This window comes from Stigmatopora nigra, chromosome 22, assembly GCF_051989575.1.
Source record: "Stigmatopora nigra isolate UIUO_SnigA chromosome 22, RoL_Snig_1.1, whole genome shotgun sequence".
In the NCBI taxonomy this organism is placed as follows: domain Eukaryota; kingdom Metazoa; phylum Chordata; class Actinopteri; order Syngnathiformes; family Syngnathidae; genus Stigmatopora; species Stigmatopora nigra.
This window is the reverse complement of record NC_135529.1, coordinates 7,838,453-7,864,569: the sequence shown is the minus strand read 5'-3', so window position 1 is coordinate 7,864,569 and position 26,117 is coordinate 7,838,453. Positions and strand designations below refer to the sequence as shown.

At 36.3% G+C, this 26,117-nt stretch overlaps 1 protein-coding gene across 1 annotated transcript; it reads right to left on the bottom strand.

The window, feature by feature from the left end:
* Nucleotides 1–8,499: 8,499 nt before the first annotated feature.
* tacr1a (tachykinin receptor 1a) lies at nucleotides 8,500–24,652 on the bottom strand. The gene is made up of 5 exons (XM_077745066.1): nucleotides 23,977–24,652; nucleotides 18,477–18,671; nucleotides 14,535–14,685; nucleotides 13,724–13,920; nucleotides 8,500–11,940 (listed from the first exon to the last, which is right to left on the bottom strand). The coding sequence occupies exons 1-5, from the start codon at nucleotides 24,369–24,371 to the stop codon at nucleotides 11,547–11,549; spliced, it is 1,332 nt and encodes a 443-aa protein (XP_077601192.1). The 5' UTR covers nucleotides 24,372–24,652; the 3' UTR covers nucleotides 8,500–11,546.
* Nucleotides 24,653–26,117: the final 1,465 nt, after the last annotated feature.

Here is a 26,117-nt window from a genome sequence, read left to right as displayed (position 1 = left end):
AACAAGATATAAACTGAAATTACGATTATAATTATTATTTCTGAGGGCAATCTTGTAAATTACCCCGCTAGGTGGAGAAAGAGGATAAATAACTAGTACTAAAAAAGAAAATCTAGAGTACACTAAACTAAATTCCCACAAGCATTCAACAGTACCAGAGTTGATCTACTCTCCAAATTATTATAATTATTTCATTTGTTTTCAATTATTATTTGTGCTTTATCTATTCTAGCCTACAATAAAGTGTTTTCAGTACTGTAAGCCTGTTACATTTGCACTATTACTCTTTTCTGACAGTTTTGTATTTTTTAGATTCATTTTAGACAACTGTTAACATAAAGTATTCATGTAACTTTCAATGAATATTTTCCCGGATTGGAGACCATAATTTGTATGCTGTATAATTTGAATACTAGTTATCACTTTGAATGAATGTGTCAAATGTGTTTTACTGTAGATACAACCTATTTGACTCGAGTATACTCATTATTATTATTTTGGGAATTTGCAGAAAACTGATGGTGACTGAAAATACTTTACATACTACTGGAAGAATAATATGGCACATGCATTTAAGCCATGTGTTTCTCCCCCACTGATGAATGTGAAGTCGATATCCACTCAATAGAAAAGTCTTTAAAACATCCCTTGAGAGAAATCTCACTCCCTTCCTGCACAGTAATTCTGTAATTACATTGTCCGTGAATACCTTTGTGTTTAAAAAGTAATCTACCTAATTAAAGGAGCAGTGTGCAAGGTTTCCACTTCAATTATTCCCTAAATGGTCCTCATATGTTTTGGTGCACTTTTCCCATCCATATCACCCAAAAAATGTATATATTTTAAATGGATCGTTCTCATTAGCACCTTCTTATAATTGCAGATTCTCCAGCACCCAACAAAACTTTTGACTGACCTGAAAGATCAAAAAGTTGGCTGAAAGATAAAATGTATTTTGGTGAGTGTCTGTCACTTGCCCACATGATGTTGAGAATACACACACTGGATTTTATAACTATTTTATGCACCCAGTGTACTAATTCACCTCCATCTTAACGCCCCAGTGATGCCATGAATACAGATGGCTCATACCCATGAAACAGGTGGCAGAATTCCAAATATTGATCGGATTCCTTCATCTGCTGTTTAGTGCAAAATCATTGATGATTTTCCAAAAAGCTGCAAAATCATTTTCATTTCATTTACAACCTTGGTGGACAGACGCCTTGTTTTCAAACGACCTTACCTCATTGGTACTCCAGATGCACTGTTGGAATCCATTACGTGCCCTTGTTGCATTGTTTAGCCCAGAGGTAGGGAACCTATGGCTCGGGAGCCACGTTTGGGTCTTTTGATGGGTGCATACGGCTCTACGCTAACCTGTGAGCTAAGATAAGGAAACCGCTGGTGACAGGGATGAGATACTACGTCTAGAGATGCTTTAATCTTTCTTTCTTTTTGACTATAACATTTTGAAAGGATTGTATGTTATAATACAACATGTGTTTCATAGTGCCAGAAAAGATTGAAATAATAATAATGACAGTCACAGGCCAATATCTGGGAAAAGATGTAAAGCTATAGTTATGTCTTGGATATAATGACGTTGATACGTAAAGAATAAAAAAAATTACAGCATATTTTATGTGCAGCCTACCACCATAGGGACATGTTCTAATCCTATTCAGGTCATAAACTATAAATGTCTAAATTATTAACGCCCCCAAGGACTGAGATGCCTAGTAATGTGTTCCTGTCGGGTAAAAAAAAAAAAAAAAAAAAAAACCAAAAATCGACAAAAAGACTACAGGTTTCGATTCAAATCTCACATTGCGTCGATTAGTAGAATAAACTAGAAGAAGCCCCCCTGAGTTTAAATATGACTCACTGTCTAACTGTACACGTGCAATGAGTCATCAAGTTAACTTAGCATACACTGAAAGTTAACTTAACATATACTGAACGTTAACTTCACATACACTGTGAGTTAACTTAACATACACTGTGATTTAACTTAACATACACTGTGAGTTAACTTAACATACACTGTGAGTTAACTTAACATACACTGTGAGTTAACTTAACATACACTGTGAGTTAACTTAACATACACTGTGAGTTAACTTAACATACACTGATTTGTTAACTTTGACAATGTCCATTTCCCACTTTGGTATTTGTCTATGCCTGTAAAGGAGCTCTGAAAAAGAGATTTATTCCAAAAAGACCTGCTGCTTTTCATTCCCCTCTATTTTTCCCCCCACCCTGAGTTTTTCTGTTCTGTCTTTTTTTTTGGAAGAAAAAAACGGTGTGGTTATTTTTCCAGCACCATCACGTTCCGGGTATCTCCGAAAAAGGAAGGATGAGTGCGTATTGCCTTTTCATTTTTACAACGTTGTATAAACAGCACCTGTTAAGCAGACATCATTTCCAATCGGCACTCATTTGGTAGTGTGTGCTTGTAATGTGGCTTGACAAGATACATTGAAATAAATGCTACTGTAAACAGTGTATACTTTTCATAGTCATGTCTAGACAGGAATAAATTTGACGCCAAATTTTCTACAAATCTCCAAATCCAGCTAATCGCATCACATCGTAAACAACATCAGACAAACACGATACACAACTAGACTCCATTTACAACATTAATTGAGTATTCATGAACAATTTACATGTTTTACCTGCCCTCATTTGCTCATGAAACACTTAATTAATGAACTGGATTTAGTAGATAAAATTAATTTGGGGGTTGGTTAAATGATTTCTTCTTAGGTTTTCTATTAGCGCTTTGCTTTCAGGACCATCGCTTCTGAAAAACAGTGAAATAGAGCCTCAAGTGGAAAATAATGAATTGTTGATCCATCTCATTTCTCTTACTGGCCTTACCTTTAATTATTTTTTTGACAATTTGCTCTTCTTAGGGGTTTTGTTGATGAAGTTATTCTCCATTCCAGTCAAGCGCTTTGACATTTAGAGGGCTTTGCGAAAAACCAAACCATAATCCATCAAGCCAGCCTTCTCTCCTCTCTCAGAATAAAGCTCTATAAAAGTCACTGCTTGTACCAACTAATAACACTTATTTTGCTCGCAATGGCTATATGAAATATAAAGCTCACTGGGAAGAGAATTGGTCCATTTTGATTATTCATGGCTATTAGAAAAAGAAAACTTTATGTACCAGTTGTCCCACTGCGAGTGTGATTATGCTTGTCCAACTTTATGACCCTGATTTGGGCTTTCACTAAGATACTTAAAATAAAATATAGTGCAGGTAAGGTGCTTAGTGTTGGGCTCCCCTGCGGTTTATGGGTTCCAATGCAAAAATATTGGGTACACGTAAAAAAACAAAAAAAAAGAACTATAATAAATGCATTAAGGTATTACAGTTGACATCAAGTGATTAAATACTACAAATGCAATGTATCACACACACACTATGCACACAACATTATTTCTCTATTTTTTGTGTGTTTCTTCAGGTTTCATTAAAAATTTTGACCAATTTTAAAGAGTTTAGTTGACAGTTAAGACAATTTACATATAAAGTACACTTCTACTTACGGAATTTTCAAGTCACGAAAAAAGTTTTGGAACCAATTAATTTCGTAAGTTGAGGTACAACTGTACTAACTATCAGACTTTGTCGTAAATGCTTAATGGCATATTTATATTCCTAAACATAGAAATTGTTTTCATTTGTCACGGCAAGGTGCTTTTCATTTGGTGCTGGAGAGAAGATGAAAACAACGGCGCGTTCTGGCCTCAAGGTCTATTTAGGCGTGAGTTTAATGGTGTGTGACCTGTCCCAATGTGACCTGCCATGTTTGGAGGCAATGTTGTAAACCAAAAAGCCCGCACTTGTTCAGGTAGTATTTTTAGAGCCCGGGCTATGGTGTCATTGAAATGGTGGGCAGCCAATGGCATGGCACAAGGAGGCAGACAACCATTCATGCTCACACTCATATTTAAGGGCAATTTAGAGTGTTCAACCATGCAAGCTCGGGGATAATACGTGAACTCCACATACTATGAATTGACATTGTGTATCAAAGTATTGATGAACAATCCGAGTCAGTGCACTAACACCAAATCGAAAACATCTTTGACGAGTAAACTAGAAATTAGAGCAGGAGTAAAATATTTAACAGCCGGATGTGCAGAAGGCTCTTTTACAAACATATGATTTATTTTCTCATTACGTTTTCATTGACTGTCCCTCAAGCTATTGAATTTAAACAGTGTTTTGTATTTTTGTGGCAAGCAAACCACCAATTGAATTTTGGATGAATGTTCAATTCACCTGACGTCAATGGCAGCCAATGTCTTAATTGATTGTGACGTGTTATAGTCATGTTGTTAGAGAGAACCTCATTATCATTGTTTGTAAGTACTATATTAATAGAAGGAATAGCAGAAGGTAAGGAAGTAAGAGCTATAGATCATTTTTTTAGGGAGCACAGCGGCAAAACATTAAATTTACAGCTCCTACACTAGTGATTTGCTTGCAGCTGGCCAAGACCTCAAATATTAAGAAGCACTGATCAAAAAACACAGCAGTGATATATTGGGGAGCCATTAAAATGGACGTCATAATGTGCCGTGAGAAAAAAATCCTTAAATCAACATTATTATAAATGGGTTCATATGTTAACAGCAAAAATGAACATAAATGTCTGAAACACCAGCTAAGACATTAAGAAGGACATTCAAATGAACAACTCAATTAAAAGTTACCATCTGTAAACATCATTTTTGAGCTGAGAAGACCATTTTAAAAAAAATCTATATCTCATCCTCACTAACTATGGCTATTAAATGTGAATTGTTAAAAGTCACCTAAAGCTGTTTGACCCTTTCAGCATGCAATCTTCCAGTACTCAATGACCCTCATTTGTTTTGTTTTAATCACCCTCAGTTGTTGCAAAAATATATTGGTGTGTTTAATGATAGAGGCGACTAGCCAGTTTCCACCGTCGGTCGTCCAAGTGAGTTGCTGAAGCAATAAAGCAGGAAATGATAGATTACTACAGTGATAGCACCATTCTGCTCCAGAATGAGGCTACTCAAAGATATACTACATATATGCATAGATCATACCCATTAGAATAGATACAGAATGCTTATTTAAAATACTACGATTAAACATATCTAAAAGGGATTTTAAATTTTTATAAATTCCTAATTCCAAGCAGGATTTCAATTAACACAGACCTTAAGGAGGAGAATTTCAATTGGGAAAGTGATGTACTCGGGCCTGTGGTTAATGGAATTGATTGATGAGATAATAACTTGTAAGTACCCCCTTACTACTTGTGAGCAGTGTCTTTCAAAAGAGATGTGACAAGAATATGTGCCACACAAGGTGATCTTTTAATAGCTTTTTTAACATCCATTGTTATTTACACATGTTTACCTCAACCACATTAAACACACACACAAACACACACACACACAAACACACACACACAAACTCAAAGAAGAGATTTACATAATCAAATTGTATAAAACCTCACGTGATCTACATCGTATGTGAGCGAGAATGGTTAATCCAACCATTAGATTATCTTGTACATTTATTTATTAACATATGTATTACCTATTTATTTATGTCTAAAATGTCTTTTACTGTGTCTGTATTCTCACCCACTTGCTACTGCGACAGTTAAATTTAACAAATACGGGATGAATAAAGTTATCTAATCTAATCTAAAATCTAAAGATGGTGGGGTCCAATCATTTTGAATAACTTTTTTGTCTCATTATTTAAAAAATAATATGAAATATTACAGGACATAGGCATACAAATGAGGCCAGTTCTATGGATGTGTCGTGTTGGTTCTCCAACCATCATTTCACAGTAAACTGATAATAACAGGGGTTTATTTTGGATAGACTTTATGTTTAAAGTGGTCAGTATTTGTGCTCCCACCATATTAATAACGGATTCAGGAGTGCCCCTGAGTGCATGGCCGTTTGTCTTGCTGACATTTAGCGCTGTCCTCTATTAGTTCTCCCCCATTTCTCCAGGGGAATCCTCTAACTTAATAGTCATGACTCGGCACGCTACACAAATCAATGTCGAAAACTCTGTCAGTAGAGTTTTCACACTCAAACAAGTTGTTTCTATTGTTGCACTTTGTCCTTCACAATGAAAAATGGAGCGATTGGTTTCGCCGGATCTAGGAAAATATAGACTTTGAGATTGAGTCAGACCTGTTTTTTTTTTAAAGACCAAGTCCATATTATATAGTACCACTGCTATTAAAGTATCATATGCCCGACTGCAAGCACTGCCATTAAATTCTGCTTAACATGTTATTGTGTATTCTCATGAATAATTCTAAAATGATCACAATAATAATCTACCGATAAAATGAAATAATCCATTCCTAGGGGTGAACATATCCACTTAGGACTTTATCTATGCAGCATTCAAGCAAGCCTGAGGGTTTCATCCTCATACTGAGAGGATTTCAATCTTTTGCTACTCTTTCTGGCTTCACATTTTGTGGACTGCTTCAAATGAGAAATTTCCAAGGTAAAGTATTAGATATAAATGCACATACTATATGACTGACTCCCTTTTCTAACTCATCACAAGCTCATCTTTCTGCAAACATTAACAGATGATATAAAGTCTGGCAGGTGACAAAAAACTGGGACAAAAACTGTCAATGCATAACCATTCCTATTATATATCTATTCTAGTAACCCTGTATTATAAATCACCTGTTAACTCCTTATACTTCTCAAAGTTCTGTGGGTGTTCATTCCCGCATAACAACTCTATTCCCAAATTTCATTTTTCATCATTAATACTGGGTTTTAAAAAAGATTTCCCTTCGCTACCAAATTTCTGATTGGTACAATTTTTGTGAGTATCCTCAGCAAGCAGAACAAGAAGAATAAAGTGAGTGAGATCATGAGACCTCCCCCTCTGGTGGTCTAAAAACCATGTTTGTGTGACTGGCATTGTTATAAAGAAGCAGGGGTCGGTGGCTACTGTCTACTATGTGATTACAACCTCACTCCGGATCACAGAGACATGAAATAATAGACATTAGTACTATACTGTGAAGCAACATGAAGGATTGAAACCTCCTCCACTCTCTAAGTGCAACATCATCATACACTGTATTGGTTTTCTTCATCCACATTTTAGTAGCTTTTTGTTCTGTTCATACAGTACATTGAATTTAGATAAAAGTTTGTCAAATAAAGCAATGCAAAGACAAATCAGATCACCGAATGAAAACTGTAATCACTTCATTTCAAATTAGTTCAGTACAGTAATACATTTATCCTGCGGTATTTTGGCAACAAATATCTAATACAGTTACTGCACAGTAAACGGCAGATAAGAGCAAAGACGAGAATAGATGCAAAACACATTTTAAATTAGTGATCGTACAGAGGGTTGACATAATATTTAAATTCATGAGCACAACAAGTCTGGCTTAGCAGAAAGCTAATGACAAAAGAATGAAACTTTTTTAATAACTTGCTAAACTGCTTTGATGGTAAAAAAGCTGCAATACACAGAAGACACAATGTACAGTTACAGAGTCACGGCGAATTTTGTCAACATGCAGTGTCGAAAAAGCATACTATCTTTACTCAGCAAGGTTTGACATTTACCGCACGTTCACATGTATACTATACATTCTTCTAAAGAATCAGCACAAGAGGCATGATTTGGTTAAAAAGTGTAAACTTGCAGCTTGGAAATCTAGGATTTCAAAATAAGATTCAATTGGAGCTTGTCGCAAATGGGCTAAATGTAAAGTCAAAATAATAGAAAATATCTATTCCCAAGTATTCATATAGATATTATGTCGATGTTCCAGTCAATACCAATGATTCACTGCAATACATAATTTTCTCTAGTTCAAATATCAATGTTACTTAACACAACGTGAGCAACTTTTCACATTTCGAAATGTGAATCCCGAAATAAATGGGTGTAACAAGCGATAATTGGAGTGTTTTCACAACCCTTGACTTTACTCTTTGCCTGCATCTGTACATTGCTTTCTCAGATTAGATTAAATAATTTCACTGTCACAGTAGCAAGAGGGTGAGAATACAGACACAGAAAAAGACATTTTAGACATAAATAAATAGGTAATAAATAAGTTAATAAATAAATAAATACCTAAAAATAAATGTGTTTTATATATATATATATATATATATATATATATATATATATATATATATATATATATATATATATATATATATATATATATATATATATATATATATATATATATATATATATATATATATATATATATATATATATATATATATATATATATATATGCATATATATATATGCATATATATATATGCATATATATATATGCATATATATGTATAACTATGCATATACACACATACACAGATGTACATGTAGAAATATGCATTTACATACATACACAGATGTACATGTAGAAATATGCATTTACATACATACACAGATGTACGTACATGTATACATACGGTTGATCTTAACATTCAGCCATTTTTTTTGTTAAAGAGCCTGACAGCTGATGGGAGCAAGGATCAATTCTTCAAATTGAAAAAAAAAATCACTCACTTGCAGACAGCATTTGCACACTTACTTTTTGGAATTTTCCCCCTTATTATTCCAGATTGAAATACTACACATTGGTTACATTGAAGTGCGCACACACACACACCATGTAGAGTGCGGAAAAGTCCCCGTGTATGTTTACAGTCTCTCTACACGTGTCTTCTCAGGATTAATTAGCTTAATTGGATGTCAAGGGATGGATAGAAAGCCATGCAGATACGACACTGATGAGAGCACACACCCTGCAGTGTAGCCTGCTTGGCGCCTCTCCACAATAAACAACAGCCTTAATCGACAGCGTGTGCACGGAGGCTCATTTAGACTGCACCCGTGGACAAAGTTGATTAAACATTCATTCAATCTCTAGCATCTTCACCTGTATCACTTGACCCGCGCATGCGACAGCAGGAGAACGCATGGCGGATTCAATTGTGCTTTTCTCGGTGGGTTGACAAGGCTGCAGATAAGAAATGGCTTTTGTGAACTATGAAATATGTTTTTTATTCTTTCATTTGCAGTGTTTTCTCAGTGGTTACACTGCTATAAATGATGGAATTGCAGTAAATCGAATTAGGTCTAATGTGCACCGACAACTTAGTTTGGTTGGGTGTGTTCGCGTCCAAATGCCACTTTGAAATAACGATTGTTGAGTAATGTTTTTGACTTTTACAGCTATTAGAAACATTCAGCATTATCACTGGGTAAACAAAATGAATAACAAAATTTAACCATATGAGTATTTTATATTTGCACTGCAGAAAAAACAACAACTGCAAAAGCTAGTTTTTAAAAAAAAGCTATCTGGATTTCAAATATTCTTAAAATATTGGGAATTTTGTTTTTTTGAAGTAATATTGACATGAATTTTTAAGAAGAGTTACAATCAGAACCATACAAAGTGTTTTCATTATTTAATGAGCATTATGTAAGATTGATGGCCAAAAATGGCACTGCAAAGAGGATCAAAAATATTAAAGTTCACAAAATCCCACATTCCTACTGAAAAATTTGGGTTATTATATAATTTGGAAGTTCAAACCTTACAATTTACTCCTTTTCATTTAAAGAGAACTGATTGAGGTTGAATAAAAATCCTCCACTTTCAACAACGATCTTCAATTTAATGAGCCGCCACTTGGTTCCGCAATCTGCTTAGCAACCAACAGGCAAATCAACTCATAATCCAAATCCTCAGCAAAGAAGGTATCAAGGGGGAGTTTTGGATTCAGAGTCTAATCAGATCATTCCAATAGCAACACCCGTTACGCTCTTGTTTTCCCCTATCCCTGTTTTTGGACTCGTCTGGTACTGACCAGGCTTGCTGCCAAATCAGCTTTGCAAATGATGCCTAAATATTGTCTCTCAGCCTAATGGACTTTTTCCAACTAAACTAAAACTGGATGGATTGAATTTCTGGCTACTATGGCGCTTGTTTGTATACATAAACGGTCAAGAGGAGCGAAACCACAAAACCTCTTGTATATATTTAGCGTAATAAATTTGCATGAGCAAGGTACATAGCTTGTCATTTCACACAAATACTCATGTGTACTCAAACCGACAAGATGCAAAATTATCCTGGTGGGATTCTGCAACCCACGTCATCTAACTGTCCTTTTCCCGGACTCCAGCAGAGCGAGCTGCCTTACTGCTTCCGTTGTCCTTTTACAGTCATTAAGCTAAGCAGCGTGGCGCATCGCTGTACATTATATCCTCAAATAGAAAAAAGACGCATGTAGAAATGTTCATAATGCCACATTTATCTAGCGAGGGCCTGGACTGATATTACCTTGAAGGCTGGATGGGGCTCAAAGGAGAAAAAACAATAGAGAACACAGTCGGAAAGAAGAAAAACATGCGATTCATTAACAGGAAATAAAATAAATACTGTTGGCCGTTAAACTGTGCTGTTTTCAATCAGAATAAAAGTTTACTTATTGAGACTAAGCTTGATGTTTGTTCTTTGCGCTCCAGGTTCGCCTTGTCTAACTAGAGGGGACCTCTTCCAAATCAAACTTCAACCTGGTGAAACATGACCATGAATGATAGTGAGGCATGTCATTGGCAGAACCAGAGCTGCCAACTACTCCGGAATTTCAGAAGTTTACCCGGAAATACAAAGCCTACTCCGTTCTAGTTCACTAAACTCTGGAAATTCCCAAAAATGGTCAACCATTTTCTGGGAAAGTACCAAATTTCCAATTGAAATGCCTGGAAATTCACACCAAGGCTACAGCTTCCGCCATCTTGATTCAACTGCACTGTAAACTGGAATTTACTGGAATTTAAATTTGGTAATGTGCAACTTCAGCGTATATCGTTTTTGCGTGAATTGCATTCACTCCGGATAAACTCCAGAAATGGAACAATTTTACTGCTGAAATGGGGTCGACAGAGGTTGGCAGCTCTGCAGAACATTCAGTGGGGGCTCTTGGAGGTCTCTTGAACCTAAAAGACAAGCACTCATTTTTGAAGTGAGAACATGGAAATTCCAGTTTGGGGACAATTGCAATCTGATCAGCGAGCTGAAATGAACATTTTTCTTCTTCACGATACTGAGCTGGATTGTTCCCGGTTGGCTGATTTGCTTTGTGAAATTCGGCATGCCGGTCTCCTATTTTATGGCCAAAATAGACTGTGTCAAGTCATGAAGCAAATGGGGTCGAGAACGTGTCATCATCGTTCCCTTCTCAATACGTGACAAGCAGAAACTGTGAAAAATCGAGGCACTGCGTCTGCTCAAATCTGCAGCTTTGAAGTGGAATGAAATCTTATGTTCATCCTTCCTTTTTCGGCACTGGACGGAACACTAACGACGAATAGCACAAGTCCTTTACATGAGAATACTCGGTAAACAAGAATTCACAGCGATGACACGCTGCTTTGTTCACAGTTACTCGCACATTCAAGGCAAATGATGTTTGTTTTGCCAGCTGTTCTCTCACATTCCATCCTGACTAACCAAAAATGTGTTTGAATTCAACAATGTCTGTTCTTGGAGTTCCATATGCGAGAAGAAAGCCGACGCTTCAGACGTGGTTTTGCAGACGTTTCGGGACGAAGGACCATTTGAAGTGGGCTCCATTGAAAAATGTTGTGTTCCCGCTGTGTTACCTGCTCCAACAGGCCCCAGACCGACTTTAGCTTTGGCTTTGGACTGTTCCATTTCATCTCCCACCTGGGCTACGGTTGACAAAGTGGACTCCATCCGGCTTGCCTTGAACATGCTGGTCTGAGTTTGAAAGAAGCGAGTAGACTTGAGTTCCAGGCCTTCGTAAGTGCTTTGCGAGACACATGGGCAGCAGCGGAAAGCTCGTCTGAAACCGGCACGGAACCTGATGAGAACGTAGACATAATTTAAATAGAATATATTTAAATTTCAAGAGTTTTACAGAAGCAGTCTCCGAAATTCTTGACAGAGGAATGGCGTCCCTGGTAATCCTTTTAACTAGGTCTACATTGTCTTGTGTGTCTTGTGTCTCTTTTGTTACTGCAATCTTCCAGCTTTGGTGCCATTTGTTTTTAATTATAGAAGTTATTTATTGTCTTAAGAAGAAAAACTGAACCTTGGCTCAAAAGCTCACATTTCAAATGACAAAACAACAGACTGACTGTGAAAAAAATCACCTTTTTTTGGACAGGGCAAGCAATTAACAGGTGGAAGAAAGGCAATGTTAGAGAATTGATTGTATCTACCAACACCATGTGTTGTTTGTAATCAAACAAAATCCACGTGAAAGGCTTCACGGTTTTTGCCATGGTGCGAAACTCAATCAGAAAGTGTCAGCCAACTGGTCTTTTTTAGCCTAAAAAGACTGTTTTTTTTCAAGCAAAACACAAATATTCCAGAAGTTTTCTTATATTTTACCTTAAATGTTCAATTTTGGCATGTGATACATTGAGCCAAGTCGAAATATTCAGTCTTTAAACATGTCAAGTGAAGCAATATAAGTGACACACAATTCTTGTACAGAAAAAAATAAACCTGACAAATAATTCCTTTTTCGATCATATAAATGACAAATTAGAAATGTGATGACACTTTTTCAAAGCGAACATTTAAAGACTTGCATAACTTTAAAGATATTTAATCCTGGCAAGGATGTTGTTTATGACAACGGATTGTCAGTCACACTTTAATTCATCTGTGCTTAGGTAAGGTAAGTGCTTTTGTTTTGATTAGCACTGCAGTTCAAACGGGGTTACTTGTTTAACACGGCCAATTTACAACATTTGCAACAGCTCAACTCCAAAGCAATCCATGATAACATTTGAAATTACACACCAGACACAAATTTAATGCAGGAATGTCCTCAGGTTACGATGTCCTGGACTTCCGATTTAATGAATACATTTGCCTTTTTTTTGCTGTCCTTTTAGCATATTATGGCTTCAAAGAAGAAAGCTGGGTCTTCAAAATTCAGCCCGAAGAATATAAAATACCATGGAAACGAAGCTTAACGTCATAAAACCAAGGGAGAAAAGAGATAAAGATATTCACACACTATGTTCAGACCCAAGTCAAACTGTCGCCTCGATTGTTTTAAATTAAACATGAAATAAAGAGTTCATTCTGAACGTTGTCACTTGCAGGAACATAAAAATTATGTTACATTGTCATTTGCAGAAACATTACGATTATGTCACTTGAACCTTTTACTGTAAATTCATGCTCATGTCTGTGTAGGGTCATCAAAATTACCGTCTATTTTTTTTGTTCGAGCAGGAAAAAAGAGGCATTCATTGAATTACAGGCCTGATCAAAAATTAAGACATCTTTGACTGGATTTAATTACAATTAATTACTCTCATTGGCTGATAACCTGGTAACAACATAGCTGAATAGACTCCAAGACTGACAATGAAATATCAATTAAATGTAAATTTAACATGTGAAAAATACATCCAGTGTGCAGTCAAGTTATATTAGACACATTAATTTTGCTAATGATGAAAATATTTGTACAAAGTGCAATATAATGGACCTAGTCGGGTAAACTTTTGACAAAAATGACGTAACTAGACTATAGTAGTGAAGATCACCTTAATTATTTTTTTCAGAATATACTCTCATAGACTGCCTAAAATTAGGGATGAGTTTTAAGTTGACCTGCTTACCTGTCATTCAGACAACAGTAGATGATGGGGTTGTACATGGTGGAACTCATGGCCAACCACATGATGCCCAAGTAGACCTGTTGGATATATGTTTTCTCAAACCAGTCAGGAAAGAACTGGTATAGCAGGAAGTAGACATGGTAGGGAAGCCAGCAAATGGCAAAAGTACACACCACCACAATCATCATTTTCACCACCTGCAACACAGATTAACCACCGTCTTGTTCTTTCTCACCAAAATCCATCCAAAATTGGTATTGTGTGCATTTAAAAAAAAAATCAAATTCTAATCTTAATATAAACCCTGGTGAGGTCAAGCGGTGCAGAAAATGAATGAATGAATTATTCTCATCTATTTCCGCAATTCGATTTGAAATTGCCTGCACCTGTCTTCATCTATATTTCACAATGTGTCTATGTTGTGATTCAATAAATGAATAAATTCATTATAATGCATCTTTTCATTAAATATTTAAACCGTGTGGATATCAACCAGAAGAAAAGCAAGATGTCAACTTAAGTACCACATCTAATATGCACGGGAAGAACAACTTTATCAATTAATTACAACACAAATTGCAAGCGCAGCGAGGTTAGAAATAAATATTATATGATACAACACAGTGTATTATTCCGCTAAGTTCATCAAGTACCGTCACTTAAGAAATATACCTTATGTCTAAATAATTATGACAATTACGAGGATGTTTGTCTCCTTCAACGCCATTGATGGCAATGGGCGTCCAATCCATTTGAACAGAGAAAACCAACTGAAGGAAAACACTCATTTAAATGGAATAAATGAGTTTACCTTGCGTTTGGCATTCAGTTGCTCTTTGTAACGATCAGAAGAGTCTCCTGGGATTTCGCTGGCCCACAAGGTTAGTCCCACCACTAGATAAGCACAACCCATCACCAACAGAGGAAGGAAGTAGATCAGGATGGCCACGCAAACATAATACCTGTGGAAGGAACACAGGCAATTTTCAATGAGCAAGGATATATCAGATATTAATTCATCATTGCAGCATACTGGTTGGCGTCTACTGTTTATAAGAATGCCACCCAGCTTGAAGTGGAAGAGGTCAGAAGGGTGACTCATTAAGCTTGGCCTTATGTGGAAAGTAAAATGAACATCGTAAAAAAAAAAGTTCGCTAGAATGGGTGTGATTGAAGGTTGCAGAAACGCGAGAATTTGCTTTTGAGAGTGTCGCAAACAGGAGGGAGATTTGCTACAAAATAAAAGAAAAACAGATTTAATTTAGGGTACACTTTTAGTTTGTTAACATTTTGAATGGAAAACCCTCATTTAGAAACAAAGGTAACCAAAACTATTATTTAAGGTATGGATAAGGCATCATTTGTCAAAAAATATATATATTTTGAAGCTACATGTTGTTTTTTGACTACTTATTACGTTGACTACTTATTTATTTATTTGTTATATATTTATTATTTAATTTTATTTATTTATCTGTATGTTGTTGTTATCTGTGCACTTTGTTTTGAAGCTTTCAATATCATTATACTTGTATAATGATATTCAATCCAAAATCAGTTAGGCTGTCCTTTGTTGGTTTGTTTTTGCTTGCCAGAATTTACCCACACTTTTACTTCAATCTTCTTAAAATGCAGTTTTACACTGTCATTAAAATTGAGGTATGATATTAACCTTTCTTCAAGTAACTGTCCAGTGATTTTAAAGCCTTAACGATATAATCAAATGTGACAGCGACACCGATTAGCATTTTCTGTGCATAATTCATTATACGTAGATACATGTCATTTATCATGGTCATGTCGGGAAATAATAGACGTGTGATTGTGCCACGTTTGCATGTAAATCTGTCTGAATTTTATCGATGCAAAAACAGTACAGTATTAAAAATCCTTCAAATATTGTAAAAATGTTTGTATCAACATGTTGAGAAAGCGTATATAAAGAACCATGACCTGTTTTTGCCTCAGTAAATGTTGCAGAAGAGCCTCACAGGCCATTTCCGTGGCTATTAAGTACAATTATGTTAAATCCTCTGAAATTCCCTGTGGCTTTCATCAGGGTGAAAATCTCCATGCACGCAGACATACTATATAGTCAAGGTACACTGTGCATACATTGCAAAATAATTTGGGAAATAGCAATTGAATTAGCATTTTGTTTAACCAAAAAAAAGGAGTGTGAATTTATGGAAGAAACGGCTTAGGTTTTCGACCTTAAAAAAGACCATTGAGTCTCTGATGTGAATGTTTTATTTTAAAATGAAAATGTGGTTAAGCGGCACACTAAACTATCCATCTATTTTGTATGCTGTTTTTCTTCCAGGAGGCCAATTTTTTCTAACTTTGTGAGAAAGACGGATGGGTAAACACTAATCTAGTTCAATGACGGGTTTCTAGCAAGAAGAAAATGTCACTATTGTGCTTTTCTTTCTACAAACCGACAGGTTTTCCTGATTTCTTTTTTCAATAATGTTGAAAAAGCTTTCAAAGTAAATATTCTCCATGTTATAATACCTTACCAAAAACACTTGTGTCTAAGTGTAAGGAAAATTGTTCAATCCTCCATTTTTTTCCCTCCTGTGTCATTATGACGATCTCATAAGAGGTTCTGATTTGTAAGTCTTGACTGTAAAACGAAATAATTACTGATGTTAAACCAGCAGAGCGAATAGAAAGAGAGAAAAGCACCCATTTGAGGAAAATCAGTACTCTATTTTGAACTGAGATTACTTGAAGTGAGATATGACCTTGTACAAAGAAAAAGACAGTGGTCTCCTTCAGGGAGGCTCAGCACATCCCCTACTTTGACTGATGGATGATTCTTCATAACAGCAAAAAAATGCACTATTTGCCCTTACTATCACACAAGCGGAATCAATAAAAACCTGGTCAGTGCATACCCGTAACCACTGGAAAATTACATTTTTGGAATATGGAAAAGTATCCTTGGAAAACACATTTTATTCCAGTTTTTCCTGTATGGATACTACTTCCCAGTTGGCCCAGTTATTATGTTAACATTAAGTGATGTGGGGACACATTTATATGCATGGTTAATATGCTAATATGGTTATTCAAACATGAATGTGATTGTATCAGTTTGCATAATTAGGAGGTGTTTGAATTTGAAAGAGAGGCAGTTGCTTTAAAATCAAGGGAACAAAAACATTTAAAAAACAGGATCTCTGCTGGCTTCCTGATAGTATTGTAGAAAACCTAAATTAATGGTGAGAATTCATAGAAATGAAGGACTTAAAGCTAAGATTTCAATACATTGTCCACCATTTAGTTAACAGTAACTAAGTATGCTGCTTTTCTGGCTTTCTTTAACATTGCATTGATTCACTTTGTTCTTATAAATCTTTTCCTAAGTGAGTAAAATTGTTAGTCAGCAGCAAGGGGATATCCAAACAGGCCAAGCAACCACTTTAAAGCAACCAGCAATTCAACAAGGGACAATTTAGTGTCATGTGCTAAAGTGCACAAGCATGCTCTATAGTCCCCTCTGGCTTGTTTTGGATGGAGTTCATTCTACTGGGTTCATTTAACAAAGGGATTTTGAAGAAAATAGAAAACGCTCCAACACAGAGGTAATGGCCATACATATGAAAATGCAGCCCATTTTGCTATCATAAACCCAGTTTCCCCTTTTATGTAAGATATTCTTGTTTTTATATTACAGTAATCCCTCGAATATTGCGGTTAATTTAGACCAGACATGGCCGCCATAAACGAAAAACCGCAAAGTAGGGTCACCCCATAAATAAATACAATTATTTTTTTTCACTTCAGTGTTGAGTTCTAGTGGCAAGCTGAGAACAGGGGAGTGGCTTCCACTTACGAGTTTCAGCGTGTATTTTTACATATTTATGAACTTACAAAATCAACATTTAATTTTAAAAAAGCGATGTAGAGAAGCCGCGATATTTGAGGGATTACTGTAATTTTACTCCAATATTTGACTACTTGCCATTTCTTAGAATCTTTCCTCGATAGAAATAATCTTTCCCTGCACACGAGACGTTTTTGTGTCCTAAATATTGAATACGATCAATAAGGTTGCAAGCCCGAACCCGTTTGGGACTTTCATGTCAGGACAAATAGATTCTGAACACACCTCAGACATAAAGCTATCGAATAATCTTATAAAACACTCCATAGACAGAACTGTGAAGAGGAAAATACTACTGTTTGCACATCATTGGCTCCCTGTACGTTCTCTTTTAAAATTTATTTGTGTGGAAAGTGGCCGCAACCTGGGAATGCTGAGAACAGCAGATTAGAGAAATACAAATGAAAGAAACAGAAAGGTTACAGGGGCGGTACAACTTGAATCACTTCCTAGATTGCGGCATCTATCATGTATTTCAGTGATAACCTACAGAGGTTCGTCAGTCACACAGCGTGATTACACATTTCCCCTTCTCTCCATCAGAACATTGATCATGGTGACAAGGTAAGATGCAACCGGTGTGCTTTTCAGAGCAATGTCAGATTTATTAGTTTTATCTTTTCGGCAAAAGACACACATTCTCGGCCTTAAATATTTCACCGGCTGTGACAGGACAACACTTGGTTCTATTTGTAGCAACCTGTGGAAATATATGATATCTAGGGAAATAGGGCACTAACCAACCAAGATTGTCACTAAATTATTTGGTTAACCTGACAAGTTTATAATAACAGTTGACGTTATTCACGCTGCTTTCGAAATAATAAACACTTCATGCCAAATACTTGCACAAAGACTCACATTTTATCGAAATCGCAGATTGTGTATTCGGGCCAGTCGATGTAGCAGACCACGCGGCCGGGGAGCTGGTCTATGTTGGAGTAGTAGTACTGAGGAAATGCCAAAAGTAGAGCCAGGATCCAGATCACTCCGACCACGACTTTGGTCTCCGTGGATGACATGCGCTGCTGCAATGGATGGATGATGGCCATGTACCTGCCATGGATAAAAAAAATTGAAAAATACATTTTTAAAAAGTCATTCTTGCTTAAGGTTTATTGCTGAATAACAAATAAGATATTGTGTTGTATAGAAATGGGCAGAAAATGTTCATTTTCGGGACAACTTTATCCTTACAAGGATCGCAGGGGGTGCCAGAACCTATTCCAGCTGATTTAGACATACATGTTTTTGGAATGTGGGAAATAACTGGAGTACCCAGAGAAAAGCCACGCAGGCCAGAGTAGAACATGCAAACTCCACATTGATGGAGCGACTTGGATTTGAACCAGGATCCGTGTCGCCTGGCAGAAAAGGTGTTCATTTTATTGGGTGAATCACATTTTGAAGCAACATCGGAAAATTTAGAAAGTTTTAAATGGACTAATAAAATATCTTAAAAGCTCATTCATGTATGGTTGAAATTTTGCCTCTCAAAATGTGCCAAACAGGAGAATATGTTGTGGCATGTATTGCAGTTTTTCTGATATTCCTTCCATTTATTGTGAGTTGCACTCGATTACTTTGGATGTGGCAAGCATCAAATGGCCACGTAAAAAGTAAAAGTTAGACAAAATAGAATGTTTACGGATTATGTGGGTCACCAACCTTGGAAAGCACATGGATTAGTGAAAATCCAGAGCCATTTTAAGAAGCTTAACACATTACTTTGTTGCCGTTAAAATGAAGAGAAATTAACAACAAGATAGACAGAATATGGAAACAAATATGGCGACCGAAAACCTCACTTGTTGCGACGCTGTTCACAAAACCTCCAAGGATTCAATATTTACACTAACTGTGTAATGTAATATTCTTACGTCTCTTCGATGATCCGATAGGTCTTTACGAAAGGAGGCGAACAACATTTGGCCAATGTTCCTATTTTTAAGTTATCCAAACAATGTCATTGCCGAGATTTATAGAGGAATCCTTGACCTCCAGTATTAAAACAATCCATCTGGTGTTGCTTGGTTGGTAATTCAAGGGCAAAGAGTTCACGCAATTATAAATATTGTCCGCTATCGACTCCTCCGACAAATTTTACAATGTTAGCCAAGACTAGTCACAGCGTCCTCCCAGGAAATATTGATATTTGTTGCTGAGAAGTTTAGAAATGGCATTGAAACACGGCTAAAAAAGTAAAAGTGTTTGATTCTTAAGCAAAAAAAACATCTAGTGACTTTCAGTTCCTTGTCATCCATCAGTCACTGTAGCTGTGTTCATATTATTAATGTTATCACCTTTTATTATTAGGTTCTCCTATGACAAGTCAGCTCTTCTTTGTACATACACACATCATCTCCTGTGTGAGGTAAATATAACTACACAGCAATCATACTAAAAGATGACAAGATGACACTGAATAGTTTGGGTGTTGACTAACAAAGCAAAGCAACATTTCTTTTATAAACCAACCATTTTTCATATCAAAGATCACAAAAAATCCCACATAAAATATATGAAGCAAGACAATTAACCTTACCCATTGATAAATAATTGTGTGTATCATAATCATATTTCCTAGTCAGAAGACAACCACTTAAATGAAAAAACCTGGTACATGATTAGTGCTATGCCTCTTAGTAAAACAAATTCATTTGAAACACTTTTGTTGGAATAATCGATTGCCCTTTGGTGGAACCAAAATAAATGAGGCTGTCCGGTACATATGATTCATTGTGTCTAATGATACATTATAACGTAATATGAGATTTTATTATCCTTGCTGACTGTGTCGCTTTATTGTTGGAAGACAGCACATTATTTAAGAAAATAATACAGTATACTTTAATTGAAGGTTATTAACTGCATTCACATTATTGCTTTAGGAAAATGTGTGTTTTTAGTTTTTTTTCCTTCAGAATAACCATTGAGGTCTAATTGAAAACTTAATCCTGCTAATGACCCAAAGATTAGGCTAATTAGCCTTTCACATTAATTGCTTCAGAGATTTGAATCCTTTGAAATCTTGCAGGAGGGTATAAAAAAATGGAAAAGAGAAATTGACTTAGTGCTGACTTCAAACAGCTCTGGAAGCCATGGGACTTTTCTTTGTTGGGGTTGTGGATGTCACAATGAAATGCACAGCTGGCAGAGGGCTGACCTCGGCGAGCAGCATTGATCCACGACATTTGTACAAAAGCTGACCGAGCGCCGCTCTTACTGGTTTACAAGCTATTCTACGATTAAGCTTGTCCTTGTCTGTGTTCGAGTCTCGGTGATGGAAACATTTGTGGTTCATAAAAAGAGCTATTTTTTCAGTGAAAGTATCTGATTTGGCTGAAAACCTTAAATTTAACTGACTATTACTAAAAGACGAAATCAGATAGAAACGAATTAGACTTTTTCTGATGAAACACTTATTATTATTTATTTATATATATTTTTGCATTATGTAAAAATATTAATCATTTATTTATTTATCATCTATATATTTTTACATTCTTTAAAAAAGTATTAATTATTTATTTTTTATTATTATAGGTATTATTTATATTGATTATACGTATTCCTCAATAATGCAATATTAGAAAATGTACTTATTTATATCTTGATTTAAAAATATATATTATTTATTTTTATTGTTATATTTATTATTTACATGTATTATTATTTTACTTATTAATCAATGATACAAAAATAGAAAATGGTTTCACATTTTTCACAAGATTGTCAAGTGTGGTCAGCTTGATAGTGAAGCCAATATCCGCATTCAATTAACAAAGTTGTTCACCTAACCCACAATGGCACAACAGTGGTTCAATATAAACACCATGAAGCTGCCATCCTGAATTCCTCCAGTGTGCTGTGATTAAAAGGCAATCCACTAAATAAATCCAGCACAGACTTCGACCTAATGCCTCACAGTTTCCTTTTTCTCTTATTTCCACAAATTAAATTTGCAGCAATTTGATCAAGCATGAGTTTTCACTGCTTTATTGGCCTTTTTTGGCAGGATTTTGGTGTCTTTTACAGCAGGTAATGTGAAATTCCCATCAAGAATATGGCTGAGTCTGTACGTGACATTGTCATGAGACACTTCGAGCATATATATTTTTTATACGATCCGTCTTTTTCTGAGCTCATCAATCACTAGCAGACCCTCCTGCACTAGGCTGCGAAATCAATTTCACTAACCTCTCCCCACTCCTCCTGCTTTTATGCGAATAATTCTACATTTGGAATTGAGTGGTGGTATTTTTCGAGACCGGTCTTCAGCTATTCACTGTAAAACTTTTCGTACATTTTTGGGGATAAAATCCTCTTATAAAATCGTTCTCCTGTTGCATGTCGGGAAGATGTCTGGGCAGAATAATAATCTAGGTAAAATTTAGTCTACGATACCACTGTGAGTTGCAGCCACTTTCCACTTTCAATAAAAAACAATCAGACGCAATCGTCAGAATTGTCAATATTTGATGAATCGACTAATTCAAGGGTGTCAGACAGGAAATTTAATATACATCTATACTCTTCATTTTAATTTGATCCTAAAACAGAAAGTCAGCACTCATGATTTTCTTTCCCGGGCCACACAAAATGATTCGGCGGGCCAGATTTGGCCCCCGGGCCGCCATTTTGACACACGTGGACTAAACATTTATCGTTCTTAATCCCAGTTTTTAATCTGTCATCAAGTTGTAAACATACAACATCAAAATTGGTCAAATATAAACAAATGTGCTGTACAATTAACATTTTTTCAACGATAGAAACATGCATTGACCAGTTTCCATGCTTTTTTCTTACTACAATCTCTTCAGAACTGTGTTTACAATTAAAACGAGCTGTTAATTGGCCTGATTTTGATTTACTTTGAGGTGACATGGCTTCAAGGCAGCTGTGTCAACATATCCAAGTGTTTGACATTGACTCTAATAGATTTAGACTGATGCACTAATGCCCTTTTTTTAAGGAAATCAAATTACCTCACGCGACCAGTCAAGGCTATCTATTCAAGATCCATTACAAGTACTGGAATGTAATTAAAAAGGTATTGATAGTACCATTCAGACTTGTAATCATAGACAAATAAAATTTAATAGTGTGTGAATGTCAGCCTTACACATTTAGACAATATCATAGTAATATAAGACCCCTTTAATTACAATCATGCTTTTAGTATTCAGAAGTACTGTCAGGTTTCAAACAATGCACTTTATTTATGCCATTAGAGTGAGGCAGGTGGAATAATTTCAACAGGAAGATTCATCTTTGGAAAAAAAGAGATGTGATGTGCAGAGATGTCAGGCGCCAGAATATCATTTTATGATAATGTATCATGATCCTTCTGGGAAAAACACACAGAGGATAAAGAGGTAGAAGGGTACGAAATAGAAAAAGACAATAAAGTCAGGAGGCAAGGATGATATTTTCAATGATTTACGTACTACGCTTGATGTCGTATGTTATTCTAAGATATGAGCGAATAACAAACAAACAGCCTTCTCATTTAGCTCATAACAACATCAAAGTTTACAGTTACCGAGAGACTTTATTTCCCTTGGCAAATAAGCAATGTTATTCATCGTCAGCCCATGGTCGCAAAGGTAAAATGTAACCCTGAGTTATTGTACCTGTATCGGAAATAAATAGTATTCAGTCAATGCTCCTGACAGAGATAACAGTATAGTAGAGTATAATGTTTCCACTACAGAGACCAGGCCAGCTGTTGGGAATAGTGTTGAAGACTTTTTTTTTATCATGTGAATATAATATCACACTGCGACACTCATTTTTGGTCTTGAAGATGCTGTAGATTAAGGTTGTCAGGAAATTTAATATATGTATACGCTTCATTTTAATTTGGTCCTAAAACAGAAAGTCGACACTCATGATTTACTTTCTCTGGCCGCAGATAAATGATGCGGTGGGCCAGATTTGGCCCCCGGGCCGCCACTTTGATTCACGTATGTGTAGATAATGTGAAAAAAATGGAGAAAAACTCTAAATTGCGCTTAGGTATGTTTATGAATGGTTGTTTGTCTCATTGTACCTTTTGATCGGCTGGCCACCGATTCAAGGTGTCTGGCTCCAGCACCCCTTGCGACCCTTGTGAGGATAAGTGGTTCAGAAAATGAATGAATCGTTTGGTTAATGGAGAAATAGCAATCTGGATAAAGAACCTATGAGGTTTAAACTTTAAAAAATGACATATTGCTATTTTAATATTGTGTATGTAGATTTTTTTCTTTTTAATTAACCTGTTCTGGCTTTTTTAGGGTTGAAAAAAGTCACAACGAGATATGATCAAGTCCATAAAAGTCCACAAAAGGCAAAATGAATGGTCGCCATTTACCTGTCCAGGGCGATGGCAGTCATGGAATAAATGCTGGCAAAAACGGCCGCAATTGGCAAGAAGTTGTGGAATCGGCAGTAGATCAATCCGAAGTACCAGTCGTTGTGTACCGCGTAGATGAAGTTGATAACCGTATTGAAGACGCTCATGGAAGCTTCAGCCAACGCCAAATTGAGCAGGAAATAGTTGGTGACCGTTCTCATACGTTTGTGCGCCACGATGATCCAAACCACCGTCACGTTGCCAACCACCGACACGACCACGATGCAACAGTAGGCGACAGCCCAAAGGAAGATTCTCCAGGGGGGCTGCACAAACTGGTTCCCGTAGCCCGTCTGGTTGCTCGTGTTGTGGGCAGCGTTGACTTCGTCGGCGTTGTCAAATATCGGGTCCATTTTTTTTTAAAACTAGTATTCTAATTTAGTCTGGTGCAGAAGTTTGGCATCCGAGTAAAAGTATGCAAGGTTGAAGTAGTGTGCAATGGAGAGGGTGACATCTTTTTGCAGGGTGCGTTTAAAAAAAGCTATGCGTATTTTACGCACGTTTCAATGGGGATGCGGACTATGGTCTCCTTCATGTGAGGAGTTCTTCCCACTGCTCCTTCATTTCTGAGCTGTCATGCTACGTCTTCCTCTCTCTCTCACACACACACACATGCGCACACACAAATGCACGCGCACACACGCGCACGCACACGGGAGAAAATCAGATCACGTACATTTATAACCTGCCTCCTACTGCCCCCTGTGGTACCACCATAAGATTTTTCTGCCCCTTGTAAATTATTATTTTTGTTTGTGGCACTGGGTATTGCGCTCACAAAACCATCCGTAGTGTTGTATGATTTGGGATATCACGATATGAGTCATTTTACATCACGATATTGACACATTTGACCTTATTTGGTTAAAAGACTGGTTTGGTTTTGGCATTAAACTGACATGTAACAAATGTTAAATGCAACATAGATCATCAAGTAGAAATAGAAGTAGCACACCGGTATACATATTTTTGATCAAATTTAAAAGCCAGGATATCATCCAATTGCCTGGTCGTTGAGTGGTAAGCATGTTGGCATAACAGCTCTGGGGTCTTGGGTTCAAATCCCAGGTGGTCCATCTGTATGGAGTTTGCATTTTCACATTGGGTTTGTGTGGGTATTCTCTGATTATTTTGGTGATCTCCCACATTCCAAAAACATGCATGGTAGGCTGATTGGACTCTCTAAATTGCCATTTGGTATGAGTGTGACTGATTGTCCATCTCCTTATGCTTTACAAGTGTTTATTAATCAGATTTTTAATGACACCATGTCTTCCAAGATAGTTATAGTAAAGCCAGCACATTTTGAAAATGAATCTGAACACATTTAATAGTTGATAGTTTAACCATTAAATGAAAATGTGGTGATTTACAATCATGAACAAGATGATTGCCTCATGTCAGCTTATTTACAAATCACTGTCATAATAGATGTCATGGGCACAGATGTTTTTGGTTTTCAAATAAACAACTTCATTATCTAAATGACAAACACAGATAACCTTCAAAGTAACTCTATAGTAACATTATATAAAATCTTTTTTAAATAGTGTATCGCTGAGGTTGAAAAGCCCAGGAGGATGTACGTCTCAGGTAATAAGACAAACCCTCATGACACCTAATGTCAGACTCTATTTATCTTCATAAAAAGGACAGGTTGGGGGACGTTTACGCATACAGCAGCGAAATGTAAATTATGCACAAAGGAAATCCCAAAGCAGTGGAAAAATGGACTTTTAGCAAGGTGTGTAGAGTCTGACTTTATGTGAAATGTTGAATTATTCCTTCCTCCAGGACAGGGTGCCCTGGGGTTCACCATGGTTGTCTGCACAGGATTTGATGTACAATTTGTGCAGAGTAGAATCATATTTTTTTTCAATATCATCTACACTGAGCATCATAAGTCCTTCAAGAAGTTTTTTTTCCCACATCCAGAATGATTTGATTAATGAGCTAACAAGTACTATCAAGTTAAAAAAAAATAACAATCACTTTTAACCTTTGCTGGCATGTTTAAAGAATGTTATTATATGTATTTGTGGGTGATTAAAAATGCTATATTTGTTCTGTGCAGCACCACATTTTGCCGTCAAAAGGTT